Source organism: Corvus brachyrhynchos, unplaced genomic scaffold (genome assembly GCF_000691975.1).
Source record: "Corvus brachyrhynchos isolate BGI_N302 unplaced genomic scaffold, ASM69197v1 scaffold23, whole genome shotgun sequence".
Taxonomy (NCBI): Eukaryota; Metazoa; Chordata; class Aves; order Passeriformes; family Corvidae; genus Corvus; species Corvus brachyrhynchos.
In genome coordinates, this window is record NW_008238983.1 from 6,147,449 (window position 1) to 6,165,401 (window position 17,953).

The 17,953-nt window shown below is 35.7% G+C and overlaps 1 protein-coding gene across 7 annotated transcripts in view; it reads left to right on the forward strand.

Moving 5' to 3' along the window:
• CDH18 (cadherin 18) overlaps positions 1-17,953 on the forward strand; it is a 520,804-nt gene that overhangs the window by 456,645 nt on the left and 46,206 nt on the right. For all 7 annotated transcript variants that reach the window (XM_017738733.1, XM_017738734.1, XM_017738738.1 and 4 more), the window contains 2 exons: positions 7,016-7,203; positions 10,275-10,528. In XM_017738733.1, the coding sequence (XP_017594222.1) occupies positions 7,016-7,203; positions 10,275-10,528 (442 nt within the window). The remainder of the gene's footprint in view (positions 1-7,015; positions 7,204-10,274; positions 10,529-17,953) is intronic.

Consider the following 17,953-nt stretch of genomic DNA (forward strand, 5'->3'; position numbering starts at 1 on the left):
AGAAGCTTTAGATGTCCTATCCCTGGAAGTGTTCAAGGCCAGGTTGGATGGGGGTCTGGGCACCCTAGTGTAGTGAAAGGTATCCCTGCCCATGCTAGGGAAGCTAAAACCAGGATTGTCTTTAAGGTGCCTTCCAACCCAAGGCATTCTATGAGTCTATGATTCTACATGTTGATGAGTCTAGCAATGATCCAGTATCCAGGGAGTATTAGGAAGCATTTCATTCCAGAAATTATTCCACATTTAAAGGTTGCTTATTTTTTAAGATTTTTTTCATTATAATTAGACTAATATCTTTTTCAGATTTCTCACTTGTCACTTCCTATCTGTGTGACTATTACATTTTCACGTAAGAGTTGCACAACGTAATTCTAGTGCTAAAAAGTATTTTGCTTCTCACATATTCTTAAAGGTTGATATATGTTGAATTAACTGAGATTTTAAAGTGTGTGCTCAGGTTTCAAAGTCAGTGATCAGGTTTTGAAGTGGATGACCAGTGAGTGACACTTCCTTTGTGAGTACAGTTGGTGTTCAGTATACTGATTTTCTGCCTTTACAGAGAATTATCACAAGGCCCCTGACCTTTTTTTTTTCTTTGAAAGTGGCTAAAGTGTCACATCAGAAACTGAATGAGGGGCAGGTATAAAGCTTCTCTTTCTGTGAGTTTTCAGAAACTTCCTCCTGTGCAGGAGGAAGTTCAACAGAAACTGTGCAGCCAGAAGCAAAGGTAAGGGGGAAAAGCTGCTATTGCATGCTTGTATTACCTGGTGAAGATGTTAGTTTTAAATGGTTAGAGAAGTATGTTGGAGCTTGATTCTCTAGAAGTATTTAGAATTACCTGCTTAGCAAGGCTACTGCACATGGACAACAAGCTGTTTTAGAGAGTGGTAAAAGAGACAAACCTTGCTGATCTGAGTGATTTTCTAAAATTTCTTTTGTACTGTATCTTCGTAATGTGCTAGAATCAATCATTCATCTATGGGATGCCTTGGACATATGAGAAACACATTACTTGAGAGATTTATGTTCATTAAGTTAAAAAAAGAGTTAAAACATGAAATAAAAGTGTATGTACCTTTGGGTGTATGCTTCCATAGTCTGGAAAATGTTATCTAAAGTGATTTGTTTGCCTTTTTCCTTTTTTTTTTTTTTTTTGAGAAGGACGGTATGTTCTAATATTTGCACAATATTTGAAGTTAAAGCTACCAAATTGTTTCACTGAAATATGACATGAGTTATTTAATGGCATTTGATTACATAGGAAATCTCGTGATGTTCTGTTTCCTAAGTAGAATAAGCGTGATTTCCGTAATCAGTTTTTACTGTAAAATTTAATTAACTAAATATAGTACTTTTCAAGAGTATTAGATATCTTTTCTTAAAATTCTCCTTCAATGAGAATTCATGACAATGAAATTTGGTGATAGAATTGTTTATGGAATTCAAATCTTACAGCGAAGTTTAATGGGGTAAAAATATATTTATGTCAAAGTCTGATTAAATATTTGTAATAAATATGTGGTCTACAAACTGAGTTTTAGCTCCAGCTATGTGCATCAAATTTACTCATAACATGGAGTCTTATTTCACTTTCTTGAGTATTGTCCATAAGGATTTTTGTGTACCAGATCCATTATTAATTACGTATATCAAAATAACTTTGAAACACTCTAGACAGAAAAAAACATGCAGGTTTTTTGGTTTGTTTGTTTGTTTTTCGATGGGTTTTTGAATGAGACCATAATGGTTTTGGGAATTAGGCAATGTTGTTTGGTTTTTTTTGTCTGAGTGGAGAATTGGGAGCAGGACCACTCCATTTTGAGGCGTGTTCTTTGGAAAGCCTTAATCTTCATGTCCTTTATGAAGCTAAACCCCAATGTGATCACAATCCTAGCTGTGCTAGTGCCAGGGAAAAGCAAATGAACAAACAAACAACAAAACAAACACAGTGCAAATGGAGTTTAACCCTTTTACAGGTGTTGCTATTGCTCTCTGCTTTACCCAAGCTGCCTAAGGTAGCCATGGTCCCCCTTTAAATGGCATAAAATATGGGGAACACAGCACAGACTCTAGAGACTGCTACAGATCATGCCCAACAATTAAATTCCTCATTAGTGATTATTATGGAGTGCTTATGTTGCTTTACCCATGCCATTTGCATAGAAAATATGTGTTTGGGGCTTCAATACCTGCAGGAAAGTACTCAGTCTGAAAATCCAGGAAAGCCAGTTTTCTTTATGTTTCTTCCATTCATAGATATGAGTGGAATAAACATCACACTTTTTGCAAGAAGCCAGAGTACTTTTGCTCTCCAAGGTCGAAAGTTCAGTATTCTGGGGTCAGAAAGTTTTCAAGAACTTCTAGTTACTGTCTCTAAAGGCAAAGAGTCATGGAAAATAAACTCATCACTGATTAAAATTGTAACCATAATCATAACTCCTGTTTTACGCTGAGATGTAAAAAGCAGGGACATGATGTACAAGTCTTGTTTCAGCCAAAGGAGCCTATTGTATCAAAAGAAGAATGTTTGTGGGTTTTTTTCTAAACTGACCCAAGATTGTTATGTTCTTCACACTTTCAAGGCAAGCAAAATTTTGAAGGATTTGAGTTTTGAAAGCTTTTTTATTGTCATATTTGCAAATAAGAAGTAACTTCACTTATAATTCAGATATGTTTAGAAAGTGCAATAGCATTGGGGTTTTTGGCAGGGAAGAAGAATAAGCCAAACATACCTCTTAAAAATTTCTTAGTTGAGTTTTATGAAAGAGATGTTGGCATCAAAAAGAATATTCAAATCAAAAATAGTAGCTATAAAATTGACTGAACTCCTGCAACCATAAAAGTTGCTGTATTCTTAATGATGATGGATTAAAATTGGATTGATTATATTAAAAATAAGCATAGTAAAGGAACATGTGACATATGTCCAAGACATACTGTGACAAATAGGCTTCTAAAAAGACTTCAGTCTCAAAAGAGAAATCCAGAATTATCTATTACATGTAATGAAAATAAGCAACTCTATGAATGAAGAATATCTTTCTCAAAGAAAACCACCAAAGAAGATTGAGCATAGTCCACAGTGGAAGCTCCACTTGTTTTACCAAAGATGGCAGGCAGTAAAACATGAGACATACCTTCATAAATTGCAGGATCATAGGTTCATGTGGGACTTGAAAAAGTAATCTGACCCAAAGCCCTGCTTAAAGCAGGTTCAGTTAGATCAAGTTGCTAAGAGTCTCATCTTGCAGAGCCTTGAAAGGTCCTTTTCAGGTCCCTTTCTGCAAAACTGCTTTACAACTGGCTGGCCCCAACATGTACTGATGAATGGCACTATTCCTCCCCTGGTGCCATCATTGAATGTCATGAGGTTTGTGTTAGAGCATTTCTCCAGCATGTCCAGGTCCCTTTGAGCAGCAGCCCTGCCCTCCAGTGTACTAAACGCTTTTTCCCCAAGTTGGTGTTCAGTATTATGTCTCTTCTCTCTTCCACTGTTAAATAAGATAGTGTCTACTGTTCAAGAAGACATCATAACCTATAAGTAAGTCAAAATTATCAACAGAATAGAATAGATTAATAAATACATTCTTTTTAATATTATGCTTATTGATTTTCATTAAGTACAGTTATACTTCTTTTTTGAGAGGTTTAGACAGAAGTTAGTTTTCTGAGAGTAAGACACAGCACTGAAGGTTGCCTGGAGGCTAATTGAAATGAAAGTATTTTGCGCTAAAGAGAAATAAATTGTTTCTGTACTATAATGACAGATAAGCCATAAAGTTTATTGAAAGATGAAGATCATATGCATGAATTTGGAAAATGTTTCAATTAGCACAGATTAAAGTCCTGCAAGGTGGTATCCTATACAGTACATTATCTGTAAAAAAATATTAATTTTTTCATATCATGAGCAAAGTGAATGCATCTGAGAGAATGTGATAAAAGTTGATAACTGAATCAACCAAGATTCTCTATCTGTAAGAAACAGGCCAGCTTCTCTAGAAAAAATTAGACCATCCCCAAAAGATTTCTGCTTCACAACAGAAGTCTGCAGTGCAGGAAGCATAGGAGCAAACTGTTCAACATGGGCAGATTTGGTGGAAAAGTTTTGCTATAGACTGATGGTGCCTGATCCTCAGGGCTCCTATGTTCCCAGTCAATTGTTTTAGAGGGTTGAGACAGACTCAGTTTGCAATACAGCATTGTAGATTTGCAGTATACACTTCCCATATTTTACAGTGTCCTATTAAACTTTCTTTATTCAATGCCCAAGGAAACATTCATAGAATCAGAATCACAGATTATGCTGAGTTTAAAGGGACCCAATGGAGAACACCCAAGGAGTCACAGCATGTACCTGCGAGCATTGTCTGAATCCATCTTGGACTCAGACAGGATCGGTGCTGTGACCTCTTCCCTGAGGAGCCTGTTCCAGTGCCCAATTGAGCCTTTAGTCAGTTCCTCTTACTAGCAATAAAGTTTCCAACAATTTAGCATTTAACATTTCCAGTTTCCACCAGTAGCTTAAATAAATGTCTATAATATATTTTACCTAACCTTCATGTTGCTGAATTTTATTTTCTTGTGTGTTTGATTTTTTTAGATAATGTTCTTTTGTATTTATCTATTTGACTCATGTCTCTATGAGATATTGTCAGGCTCTCTCTATGGAGCAGTGGTTAAATACTTGTTGGGAGACATTTCTGACCTTATAATCTAAGAGTTTTTATTTTTTCAACAGTTTTCTTTTCATTCTATCTGCTTTTTTTAAATATTTCTGTTCTAAAGAAACTGACATAATTAATGAGTCATTTCAAATATTTGTTTTGCTTGAAGATTTAGTATTTAGGAGTCTTTGAAGCTGGTATCAGTAAAACAATTTTCTGAAACAGATGGCTAACACTTGGGGTGTGATTATAAAGCAGAGTGTAGTGTCATGTAGATAGATATATTTGAACAAGCTCAACTATTTGCAAGTCTCCAATTAGTTCACCCTATCATATGAGTTTATATACATCCAGCTCCTGAAGTAGCTTGATTATATAACATGATCTTAATGGCCTTAATTTTTTCTCTTTTGGAAGAGCAAAAGTGTCAAAAACCCCCATATTTTGCATTTATTTTAACAATAAGTAAATTTCAAAATTAATTTCATCCCATTACTATAATTTTATGTATGAAATAAAGCAACCAGCATTGCTGAAGTGTCAGTTGACAGCATCTGTAAGCAAAAAACATTGCAGGGCATTTATTTGGAAATTTGTGTAGGTGGCTTTTACATGCATAAAAAGGATTGCATCAAAGTATTAACTATGAATTTTAATTGAATTAAGTAATTGTCCTGTTACATCGGTGTTGGTATTTTATCTTCTACATGATAATTTTTTCCTGTTGCTCTGCTGGAAATTTCTTATTTTCCTTAAGATTTCCAAAATGAATAATAACTTATTTTTCATTTTCATAGGAAGACAAAGCTAAGTGCACTTGTCCATCCTTATCACACCACTAGTTGTTTAGTATGTGTTAGTAATAAAAAATTAATTCAAAACTACAAAAATGTTTTGGAACTGTTGTGCAAGAAATTTAAAAGATTTATAATGAAATCTTCTGTTTTCTAGCAGGTGTCTATAAAGGTAGCTATATTTTAGTCATGATATCTACTCCCTTTTCAATTGCAGCTTCTGTAGGTTGATAATTTCTTCATCCAACCAGTACGGGGTTTCAGCCACAATTCAGGTTCAATTTCTGGATTCAATTTAAATGTTGCCTTTCTCTTGCTACATGCTTACCAAGGGCTCTTCTGCAGTCAGGCTACCTGGATTAAACCCAACAAACCATAACAACATCTTAGCTTTCATATGTCCACTCTCAAACCTGCTGATCCACCACCCTGCCACTCAGTTTTGCACTATTGCACTCACTGTCACAGAATGCCTTCAAGGCAACTTGGTAAAGTTTCAGAAGATGTGTAATAACAGAAGTTGTTTTGCTCTCTTTTCTGTGTTGGTAGTTGGACAGTGATGTAAACTCTGCAGACTGTTAGGGAGGCATTTGAATTGGGGTTGTTTAGGTGGAAAATGGGGATGTTGTTGATACGTGCACACCCTCTATTGGATGTGAATTATTCTTTTCAGTTCTGGTAGATTTCAGCATCCCTGCTGTGTTACAATGGTAGCATTACTGGAGAAAACTCTGGTTTTTTGGCCTAGTTTCATATGGAGATTGAGATTTATGTAATGAAATTGTGTCTGTTTGCCACTTTTATTTCCTTGTGGCACCTTCTTGTCCACCAGAAAACTTTGTAGCTTTTAGGAGCTATCATAAAAAATCATAGAGACAGTTAAGAAAATTATCTTTTACAAAAATATGTCACTTACTAATTATTAACCTAACAGGTTACAAAAACACTGAAAGGAGGTCATAGCTGTAAAGGAAGATTTTTCTGGGCACAAATGTGTAATAATTCATTGTACTCATTATGTTAGTTTCCGTTTACTGTGGATGGCAGTTAATTTTTTTTTTTGCAAAGGGTAAAATATTAAGATTTATTAACTTTTTCCTTTAGAAAAAAATTATGTGTTGAAAATGTTGATGCAATGTTGCAAAAATGATTGGATTTTGGAAAAAAAGGTAACAGATTTTTCAATTCAAAAGTACTCACTTGACCATGCAATTAATTGTAAGTTGGTAAAATATATATATTTTGGTTATGGAGAATATAAACTTGTAAAAATACTGGTATGAAGTAATTTCTGTGTTATGTGATGTACAGCAATAGCTGTGAAAACTAAAATCCTACATGAGGTAATTTGGATTTTGAATAGGGAATGAAGGCATCCCAAGTAAAATACAATTCAGTTTTGAATTCTTTCAGGGATCTAAATAAATTCATAAGTTTATTTGTCACTTTTATATATGAAATACTCTTCCATTTACTCAGACATCTATCAAGCAGATAACTAGAAAATGACTAGAAAATGTCCAAGCTATTATGTTGGGCTTTTTCCCCCCTCAGAACACTATCAACTCTATGTTCCTGAGTCAGCTCAAGTTGGATCAGCAGTTGGCAAAATCAAAGCAAATGATGCAGACACTGGTTCAAATGCAGACATGAAGTACACAATTATAAATGGAGATGGCTCTGGGGTATTCTCCATATCTACTGACAAAGAAACAAGGGAAGGAATTCTCTCGCTGAAGAAGGTAAGCCATAGAAGATGTAAAATTTGGGTGAAAATTCTACTTTTGTTCCCAGACTACTTGAATCTTGACACAGAAAGTTTATCTCTGGCAATGAATGTGTAATTCAGTTAGCACAGACTGTTTGTTATTCTTTGACTTTCCAGCTGGTATCTAAATCATCCAGTATTGTGCTAAAGACTTAAAATGTTACTGGTCAAACTATCACAGAGTTATCATTTATATGAATTACTTATACTTGCCCCAGTCAGTTGAGAGTTCTCATGTAGGTTTGTTGATATTGAATCTTGTAGATATCAATTATATATACCCATAGACCCTAAAAATTAAAAGTGAGTGTATATTCAAAATTGCTTATATGTATTCTGGTCTTGATTAATGGTTAGAGGAATGAAATCCTGAGAAAATGTGAAAAAGGAGAATAAATAAAAACTATCATAGAGCATGTAATATTTTTTTTTTTTGCTTCTGAATATATATGTATTTAAGATATTAAAAGTAGTTTCTAACTCAATGAAATATTATTTTTATAATTCATAAGGATTTTAAAAGATCTCTTCCAATATCTTAAAAAGCTTTAACTCAGTGTCTTTTGTAATGGTTATGTAATACCCACCTTTTTCAACCAGATAAAAGTAAACTGTCTTTTCTGTACCGCTGAATTATTTTCTGATGGCCTTGTTGTAGCTAAACCATAATCTGTTATTTCTTCTTCAATATGAGCATTGTACTCTCACCATGGCTGCTGTTCATTAACTACAACATTTATGCGTATTCAAAACATGAAGTAGAAAGGAAGAATTTGCAACATAATGAAATACACAAAATCTGTTAAATCACATTTCTTACTGGTTTTGACAGACAAAGTAGCTTTAAAAATTTTTTCACTATGATTTAGAATATGACAAAAGCATATGTTGCCTGTTCTTGTACATAAATATGACAATGATTTAAGTCATTTTTACATCAGGACAAGAAGAGGTACATTTTGCTTAGGTAATGTTATATTCCAGTTGAGCAGAAATTCGGCACTTAAAGTTACATAAGTTTGTGTGAAATACCTCCATTATTTCCTAAGATAATGTATGCTTTTGTACAGTATAACAAAAAAGTCTTCTTGTTTTTTTTTTTTGTTTGTTTTTCTCCCTTTTTTACTCAGATCTTGTATACAGTTTAGCAAGTATATTATATTCTGTGTACTGTGATTGTTTTTAATTTAGATTGGGTTTCAAGCTGAATTTTTTGATAGCCCACTCAAAACAGATAATCTAAACTAAGGACAAAATTGTTCTTAAGTTTTGTGTATCAGATGCCAGTGCCTTCTATAAATGTAGAATAAAATTATTTGTCCTCTAATACTTCTCTAGAAGCATTTACAGTAGAAAAAGTCATAAATAAATATATTATTTTGTCTAATTATCTGAAATCCTCATCAAGATATTAAAACCTCACTTATGTGAGATTCTGATGCAAAAATAATTTTTTTCAGTGCCTCAATTTAGTCTTTTCAACAGGTATGCAAAGGCTCTGAGTGTTAGACAGAATCTCTTCTTGTCTCATTCTGGGCTGACCCGAAATATCCAGTACTTTCATTATCTTTCCTCTTAACAAACCTGTGGAGCCATTCTTCAGTCTCAAAGATACTTTATTGCCTGATAAAATAGCTACATAAAAGAAAGAGTTTGTGTTACCACAGGACTTTGTGTCATTCCACATATGTTTTCTGAGTGATATAACTTTCCTGTAGAAATTAATCCAGTCATTGTCAGTATAAACTCAGTTTTCCAAAAGACATCAAAGTTACAAGTTGCAGTCCTATTTTAAACCTGTTTACTCTTAGAATATACATGCTGCAGAGAAATGAAAATCACTATTCAATATTTCACTGTTCATTAAAAAAAAATCATAAATCAATGAACATCTGAGTTAGAATTTATTAAACTTATATTTCTTTGTGAATTAATTTAATTGAGTAGCATACTTAGCTCTCTTTTTATATATAGTAATAGATTTACCAGGCTATGGTACATTTCCATGCCTTTAAAATGTTTTATTTTTACATTCAGGAAAGGGAAGCAGAGAATGTAAGGTCCCAAAAGTCTTATACTGTTAGAGAATGAATTAATTGTCCTTAAGTACACAGAGGAGAAATCAAAAAATACATAAAGCATATATAAATTCTGACCAATTTTTCTTATATATCATCAGTTTAATTTATTGTAGATTTTATCTTCAAAACATACACTGACAGTGATGAATCATATATTGAGTTCCTCATATGTCTTGCCTATCGTACTACCTTTCCACCCTTTGAGGTGACAGGAGATGCCAGTTTAAACTTGGATGAAGAGTTTTTGTTAGACAGGCTGTCAGATCAACACAGAATGATACTGGTATCCGTGAAATTCCGCCATGTCATAATGTCAATAAAAATTTTGATTCTAAAAACCAAAAATCCATGCATATGCAACTTCTTTTAATGATATGACTGTGTTTTGAGACTGTTTGAAATGGACTACATCTGCAGCTTTTCCCTCATTCACTAGAAGGGTGATCTGGATGACCAGACATAAAAGTCCGTGTCTCTTACAGTAAATGAGAAGTTGCTTTTTTTCACTTGAGGATTTAAGAGATGCCAAAAAGAATTTTAATATCCCTGTTGCTGTCTATAAAACTTTTTTATTAAAAATGTGAAGTTAATTTAATTTAGGATATATCAGCCTCTACCTTTTTCAGGATTTAGGATTTATTGATTAAAACCAAAAGGTGAAAAAACCCAGACAGTTTACGTTATCATGAAAGCAGAATCTGAGGCTCATTCTAAACCTTGGGTTATTTTCAAAACTGGTACCTTTTCCAATACTCTGTTGTAGAGAAAAACTGAGTCCATCCTGCTTCATGTATATCCATCTACATACAAGGTGTGGCAGTGACTGCCAGAATATCAAAAATACCATCCCTTTCCTGTAACATGAAGAATGTTTAAGTTAAACCAAAAAGATGCTGTTAAGTTGCTACCAGGATAAACTGGAGAACAGAATGGCTCTGAGAATTTTTTTTTTTTCTGCCAACAGCCACTCAACTACGAAAAAAAGAAATCATATACACTTAATATAGAAGGAGCAAATACTCACCTTGATTTTCGCTTTTCACACCTGGGACCATTCAAAGATGTAACTATGCTGAAGATCATCGTTGGCGATGTGGACGAACCTCCGCTCTTCACTATGCCTTCCTATGTCATGGAAGTTTATGAAAATGCAAAGATTGGGACGCCTGTTGGCACAGTAACGGCACATGATCCTGATGCTGCAAACAGTTTAGTGAGGTATAGTAAATCCAAATTATATGGATTAATTTTTCAAACATGAGATTGGATTTCACAAGCTTAAAGTTTAATGAGATCTGGAATGTATGAAGAGTATTTATTTTACTACATAAAGGGAACATAGGTCAAAAGAGTGTCATGATCAGTCTGTATGGGTTAGATTTAGTGACATAACCTTCAGTCTTTCTTTGGTTTGTGCTATAATTATGTATGTAAAATTCCCATCACTGGTCTGAGCAAAGGTCTGATCTGCCAGCGGTATCCTGCCAGTAGTTGTGAATCTGTTAAGGATTATAGCACCATTTTTCCCTGTCTGTCAGTATTGCGCTGGCCCTCTGCACACTTGCTGCATTGTAGTTGTCCCAGGTGTTTGTGCAAGACAGCAACAGCTTTAGATATATCTTTCTTTTTGAGACAGGCAGGATCATTTTTGAAAAAGTTTGGTTCAGGATGAACCCAATATTTCATAACATGCTTCAGCTTTAGTGGAGTATCAAAAAAATCAAATAGTTGTAATAATGAATTTTGTGGAACAATACATGAACTTTATGTGTCAAAGGTAGTAGTAGATTTTAAAAGTTTCCCAAAAAATATACACGAAAACATTTTTGATGCTATTCCTTTTTATGACATAATGGTACAACGTTTGTAGAAATTTTATTATTATATCCTTGGAAAGCAGTTTTTTCTTAAGATAATTGGGCTTATTTAGTCTCCTGACTGGGTTGAAATCTGCTGGGTATGTGTAACAGTCTTGGTAAGATTAAACAATTTTTTCAGAACAATGAAAATATCAGGGTTTTATGGTTCTTTTGTGCTAATAGTCTAAGATTCAAAATGTTTTGTGTCAGAGAATCAATATATGCAATTTCTTAGTGCAAGTTATTGCCTTTGAAAAGTTTCCATTATGGTATTTGTGCCTAAATTATAACATAAATAATAAAATTTTGCTAAAAATAACTGCCAAATGCTGATAGCTTTACTACTATAATTCTGAAGCTACTAACACAGTCAGACTGATTACCATCATGGAAGTTTGGAGTAGGAAGGGGAAGTGCAGATTTGATTAGTTGGTCCATAATTCAACTGTCTGTTGCCCATGACAGTTTTGTCTAGAAAGAGATAACTCTGGCAAAAGGGAAGCAGCAGCATTTTGTACAAAGGCTGGGAAGGCCAGAAGTAGATTTTCTGGGAGAAACAGGCAGTAATTTGGAAATAGAGGGATCAGAAGAAAAAATATTTCCAGATATTGAGCTTTTTGGATTTGTCCTGTTCGTTTCCAAACCTGAATTGAGGACAGAATATTATCTATCTATATTATTCACATAATTGAGGGAAAAAAGTGTCCTTACTTTTTTCTATCCTGTTTTCCCCTCCATTGACATATATTTTTGAGTTGTTCCTTCCATCTCTCTCTGTCTCAATGGGGAAAAATATATAGCATAATATAACATACCAAACCATGAAGATCTGAAGGGAGCCAGCTCTCACTTAGTTACATGTTGGTGGGGTTTGGCAAGGGCAGTGTCAGCTCAGATATCCTTGGCATTATATTGTGCCCAGGTCCACCCTCTAGCCAGGCTTTTTCCATCTTGGTGGAACTGACAGTAAATGTCATTTGTGAGGGTGTGGGCTTTTTATCAAGATGCTGATTCTGGCCTGAGCTAACACATTGCTGCATGAGACTCTAGACAGGCACCAGGCTGGGTTGGTGCGCCCTCAAGTTTTCCTTGACCTTCCTCCTGCGGGAGCAGAAAGGTTGGTCTGAGAATGGACAGCTTTAATCCCCTTTCCCTTACCCCAGCTTCACACAGAAACACTGATGTGATGCAGAAGGGCTTTGTATTGTTTTGAGATCTGTCTACAGCTTGGGAAACTATGGGTTGGAAGAGGTGTGACCTGAGAAGTAGGACAGACTGCATGGGCTGAGCTGCTGCTCCACTTGGAAGCAGGGTCTTGCCCCACACTCCACTCACAGCAATGAGCAAAGGAGCGGCTCAGAGGCAGCTGTATTTCTCAGAAGCATCCATACAGGGCGCTTATGGCCTTCTGTGCTGCTTTGCAGGAAATGTCTCCACTGTTTGTCTGAAATCCTGGTGAGTCTGAAAGATAGTCTGAGGGTAATGAGATCACATCTCTTCTTTGTTTCCCCACAATTCCTAGTTCATTGAAAATGAAAATGTAACCAGGAAGATTCAATGTAACTTTCTTAGAAAGCAGAGATCACAATCTCCAGGGAAGATAGGTACAGACAGGACTTGCCCTGCTGATCTCTGTGCTGCAGGGGAGTTACAGAATAGCACTTCTTATCCAAATGGCTCAGATACATCTCCAAATACTGTGAGGCTACAGGACAAGATACAGAGCAGCGATTTGCTTATTAGTCTTTCCTAATCCACTTGTGCATCCTTTCCACTTTATGAGGACACTCGCTGATGTGTATGAGATTGATGAAGCATTTAGGCCCACATAGTTGAAACCATATCACTTTGCTGTTCAGCTGCTGAAAGAGATACAGTGCTGTGATTTGTTCACTGTCCAATTAAGTAACAGTTTATTTTGATGGCAGGAACAATTCTTGTATACAGAATAATCGTTGGAAGTGTAGTTAAGGTAATTAACAGTGCTGAAATCTTTTTAAGAAGTTACTTGAATTGAACACAAAAATAAATAGTAACAGCTATTGCTCTCAGTAGAGGGAGACAAAATGGGTTTTGTCCTTATTTCCTCACTGCAATTTCATCACAGTGATTTCATCTTGTTCCTGAGCTGAGCAGTCTTCAGAGGGCACTGACTTTTTGCCAGTGCTTGTACTAGTGTTTTAATCTTTAAACCCCTGCAAAGCAACCTCTGTAATAACTAATGTAGCTAATAGCAGTGGGGTCTTTTTATTCAGTACTTACCTGATTGGCAGTTTGGACTGTTCTAAGGGATTTTTCTTATTAAGCTGATGGATATTTTTTTTTTCTTTGAATAGATAGAAATGTATTTTCAGAGAAAATTTTTTGAGTTCTCTGTTTTAGAATAAGATTATTATTCTAATGAAATATGAAAAGCAAGATATAACAGGAAGCATAAGAAAGAAATATATTATGATGCCTTTTCCTGGTCTTAAAATCAAGACTCAAACATGGTTAGAAGGGAAAAAGGGATTTTACCTTGGTATTTATTTTAAGGATCCTTAGGTGCACACGTCCAGGTCATATGCATCGAGATGCCCCCCACCGATAATATGCCCCAAAAGATCTGGTATAACATTATAGGTCTTACTAATTAGCATATCTATCAAAGATTCCCCAGTGAGAGGCTCAAGTGAGCCCCCCTCCCCAAGGAACCTTCCCCTGGATGGTTCTATCTTAGTTTACAGAATGTGTTCTGGAGAGGACCTTGGGGTCTGGGGCACACTGATCCCTAGCTACAAAGCTTCTAAAATGTTTAGTCTCTTAGCTTGACAAACAAGTCCAAGAATGTAGGGGAAAAGCACTAAGAATGCAGAAGCTGTAAAAAAGGTATAACAGGGGTATGAAAGAAAAGGCAAAAAATCTTTATGGCATCAATTACAACTTCATCATGTATTAATTTTAAATATAAAGAGTTTCTGAAGAGTTTGAAAATCACTTAGAAATTTACTTTAAGAATTGTTTTCTAAATCAACAGAAACCACCCTTATTTGTAATTCATTCACAGGTATTACTGCCTTGTTGGACCATTTATGAGAAACTAATCCCCTTTCATTGCTTTGTGTCAAGTATTCTGCTTCCATACTCATATTTTTTGTTGCTTGAAAAGGACAGGGTTAAGTCACATCTCATAATAATATCTGATGTGCAAGGGGGGTCTTGAAAGGTCTCTTCCCACACAATATGGAAGAAAGGATGACTATCAAATGTTCTAATTACAATTTTTTCTTAGTCTATGATTCATTTTAAATCTCTCTATATCTACTTAGAAAATATATTTTTTTTCCTGAAATCATACACAGAAGACTTTCATGGAGATTAGGGGTGAAAACAGCTTTTATTTAATTGGCAAGGCACTTATGTGCATTGAGAGCAGCCCTCGGCTGTTAGTGCTGCCTCAGGGCTGCAGCAGCACCTCTTAAAACCCTGACATCTTCCTGTAGGTGGTGATTCTTGGGTGGTAAGTCCACCAAGCTGCAGCACATACTCCAGATGATCCTTGGAGCTTTCCAACTGCATCTGGTCCGTTTCCAGTGGAATGCTTTTCAGAAACAATGCTGCAGCTGTTTCCCAAGCCACCTCCAAGTCAGTGATTCAGAAAAGAGCAAAGACTTAGTTTTAAGATCATGACACTTCTGTAACTCTGATGTAATAGTGAATGTAGTTCCATGGAATAGACCACTTCCCCCAGAATAACTTCCCAGTTTGATCATGTACTATGAAGGTCTGAAAGCCTTTATTAACATTATACTCTTGAAACAGTAGTGTTTGAGAGATAAGACATCCACTTGTAGAAATACTGTAACATCAGATCACTCCTCTGGGTGCTGCTTTGTCATTCAGCAAAACAGAAGGTAAACCACTGTTTTGAGCGCAAGTGATAGGACCTCTTCCCCCTCTAGTCATTTTTTTACACCCAGTTATTATGTTTAACATAGGTTGTTTGCATTCCTCAGAGGAATTGTTCTTTTGCTGGTATCTAACAGAAAACTTCTGGAGAACAGGGTAGGGGCCCTGATCAGGACTCTGCTTGTGACAGTAGTGTCAAATAATTAGAAAGATAAGTATCTTACCTTTTCAGAAGGTCTACAAGTGCTTGCTTATAAACAACTTTGTATTTTTTTGGTCCTTGGAAGATTGATTTGTTATATTAATACGTTGGAGTTCAAGTAAATTTTTTGTTGGACCTTAATCAGGCTGTAACATAACTTACTATAATGTATTTTAGTCACAAGGATTGATCAGCTATAGGAAACAGAAGTCAGAAAAAACACGTTTTGTTTTTGGTTTGGGTTTGATTTTTTTTTAATTTTGTGTTAAAAATTAATTTTAAAATCTTTTAAATTAATTTCTTCCTAGAAATTGACTGTTAATTTTGCACTAAGATGGTGAAGAATAAAAGTACAACCTCAGCTCTGATCCTGGCTTCTCACTTTTCTAATGGTCCTATGGTGTTGCCTTAAAATGGATGATATATCATAATGGTTATAATACAGGTATATGCTAATGAGTAAAAAACTTAATTTTCAACACCAAACCTTGTACATCAAAGCTCTAATAAATAGAGTTCCCTTGTCCTACTTTGATTTAAATTGAAAAACTTCTCTTTCCTTCTTTCAGAAAGAATACTGAAAAATTAATGAATTACAGATGCATATGATTGAAACAATTAATGTGGTGTAGGAATTTTTTCTTCAATTCCTGCATTAGGTAGAGAAACTTATTTTAACTTTTGCTGCATTGATTGTAAAAGATAGTCCTCTTTTAGAGTCATCTGAAGGTAAATAATTTCTGTCATCAACCTTTAGCAAGTAATCTTAATTTTCAGTAAATGGTATTTTAAGAGGCATGCTCATATGTAGATGAAAGAACATACCCAGTAAGTTTTATGTATTCCTATTATTATTTCTCAAAGTCTTAAATACATAAAGTACTGTGAAAAAATCAGGTTTTAGACTTTTTTTCTGATGTAGTTTAAATTTGCTACAGGTTGAATAAAACCTCAACTTGTGATTCAGACTGAAGAGAGGTACAAGACAACAGCATGAGAGGATCAAAGGGAGGGGCTGAAAATTAGAATTATATTTTTAACTTTTTTTTTTTTTCCTGTTCTCTGAGATCAGTTCAGTTTCTATGCCACTCATTCGTACTGTCAGCAGGGAGAAGGGATAAGACTGATCCCCTGCAGGAGTCCTTTCACCTAGTTATATTCATTTGTCTTACTTGCCCTTTGAATGTTAGATAAGAGGAATAAAATCAGTTTGTTTCCTGCTATCCTGTGCACAGTCAGCATGGCTTCACTAAGGGCGAGTCCTGCCTGACCAGTCTAGTGGCCTTGATGGAGTTACTGTATCAGTGGACAAGGGAAGGGTTACAGATGTCATTTATCTGGACTTCCATAAAGCCTTTGACACAGTCCCCCACAACATCATTTTCACTAAACTGGGAAGAGATGGATTGGATGAGTGGACTGTTGGACTGGGGTGACCTGATTGCAGCTTTCCAGTACCTGAAGGGAGCCTACAAGAAAGATGGAGACAGATTATTTTCAAGAGCATGTAGTGACAGGACAAGAGGGAATGGCTTCAGACTGAAAGAGAGTTGGTTTAGCTTAAATGTCAGCAAAAAGTTCTCTACTGTGAAGGTGGTAAGACACTGAAAAAGGTTTCCCAGAGAAGTTGTGGATGACACATAACCTGGAAATGTTTAAGGCTTGGTTGGATGGAGCTCTGAGCAATCTGGTCTAGTGGAAGGTCTGACTACCCATGTCAGGGAGTTTGGAACTGGATGATATCTAAGGTCCCTTACAATCCTGGCTATGATTAAATGAGTCTATAACTCTTTGTTGGCTGTACATAGGGCAGCTTGCTGAGATCAGTGCCATCATGTAGAGCGACTCATATGCCCGTGGAGGAACATGTGAGATGTTCCAGATTCGGCTAGCCCTGTGGTTGTGGAGGCAAAGGCAGACATCTGTCTTCCTCAAAGGAGACCTCAAAGCACAACACTACCAAAATCCTCCAGTATTCTCTCTAAGACTGTCAGTAAATTGAGACAGAAAAAGAACACCCTATTTTGAATGGCTGGAGAGAGATGGGAATTTTTCTTCAATTTCTTCTCTAATTCTCCATCTGACTTCACAGGCAGAAAGTATTTTAAAAACTTTCTTTATGGTGTTGAGGTTGGAGGTCTGTTGCTGTTTTGCCCCCTGAGACGTCAAATTAGTTTTGATTCTTGTCAGACTATGTGTCCTATGTCTCCCAGTAACAAAAATGTCCATCTCATTGAGCAGGAACTGGTAAGATGTTCTGACAGCTCTTCTGACTAGGAAGAATCCAGCTCAGGATAGTGGTCAGAATCTCACATCGACCAGAACTGCCTCCATCCCTCCCTTAGAGCTGAGAGAGAAAACACTGACAGATCATCTTTTTGATCATGAAACACTGATTTTTCCTGCCAGAACATCATCTTTATGGTTCTATCATTTCTACTGACTTCCAAATGCCTAAAGTATCAACATTCTTTTATGGTTCTAGAATAAGCTTTCATATCCGAACACCTCTAGACTGTAGTTATTTGATAGGGTCATTCAAGTCCAATAAATAGGCATAAATCCATCAATCTTGGTTTTGTTTGATTTAGTCTATAACATGTAGAGGAAAAAAAAAGTATGTAAGTAGAGTACCATTCTTTAGCTGGTAGGTAGAAAAGTAGCTGTAGCTGTACAGAAGTAGCTGTAGCTGTA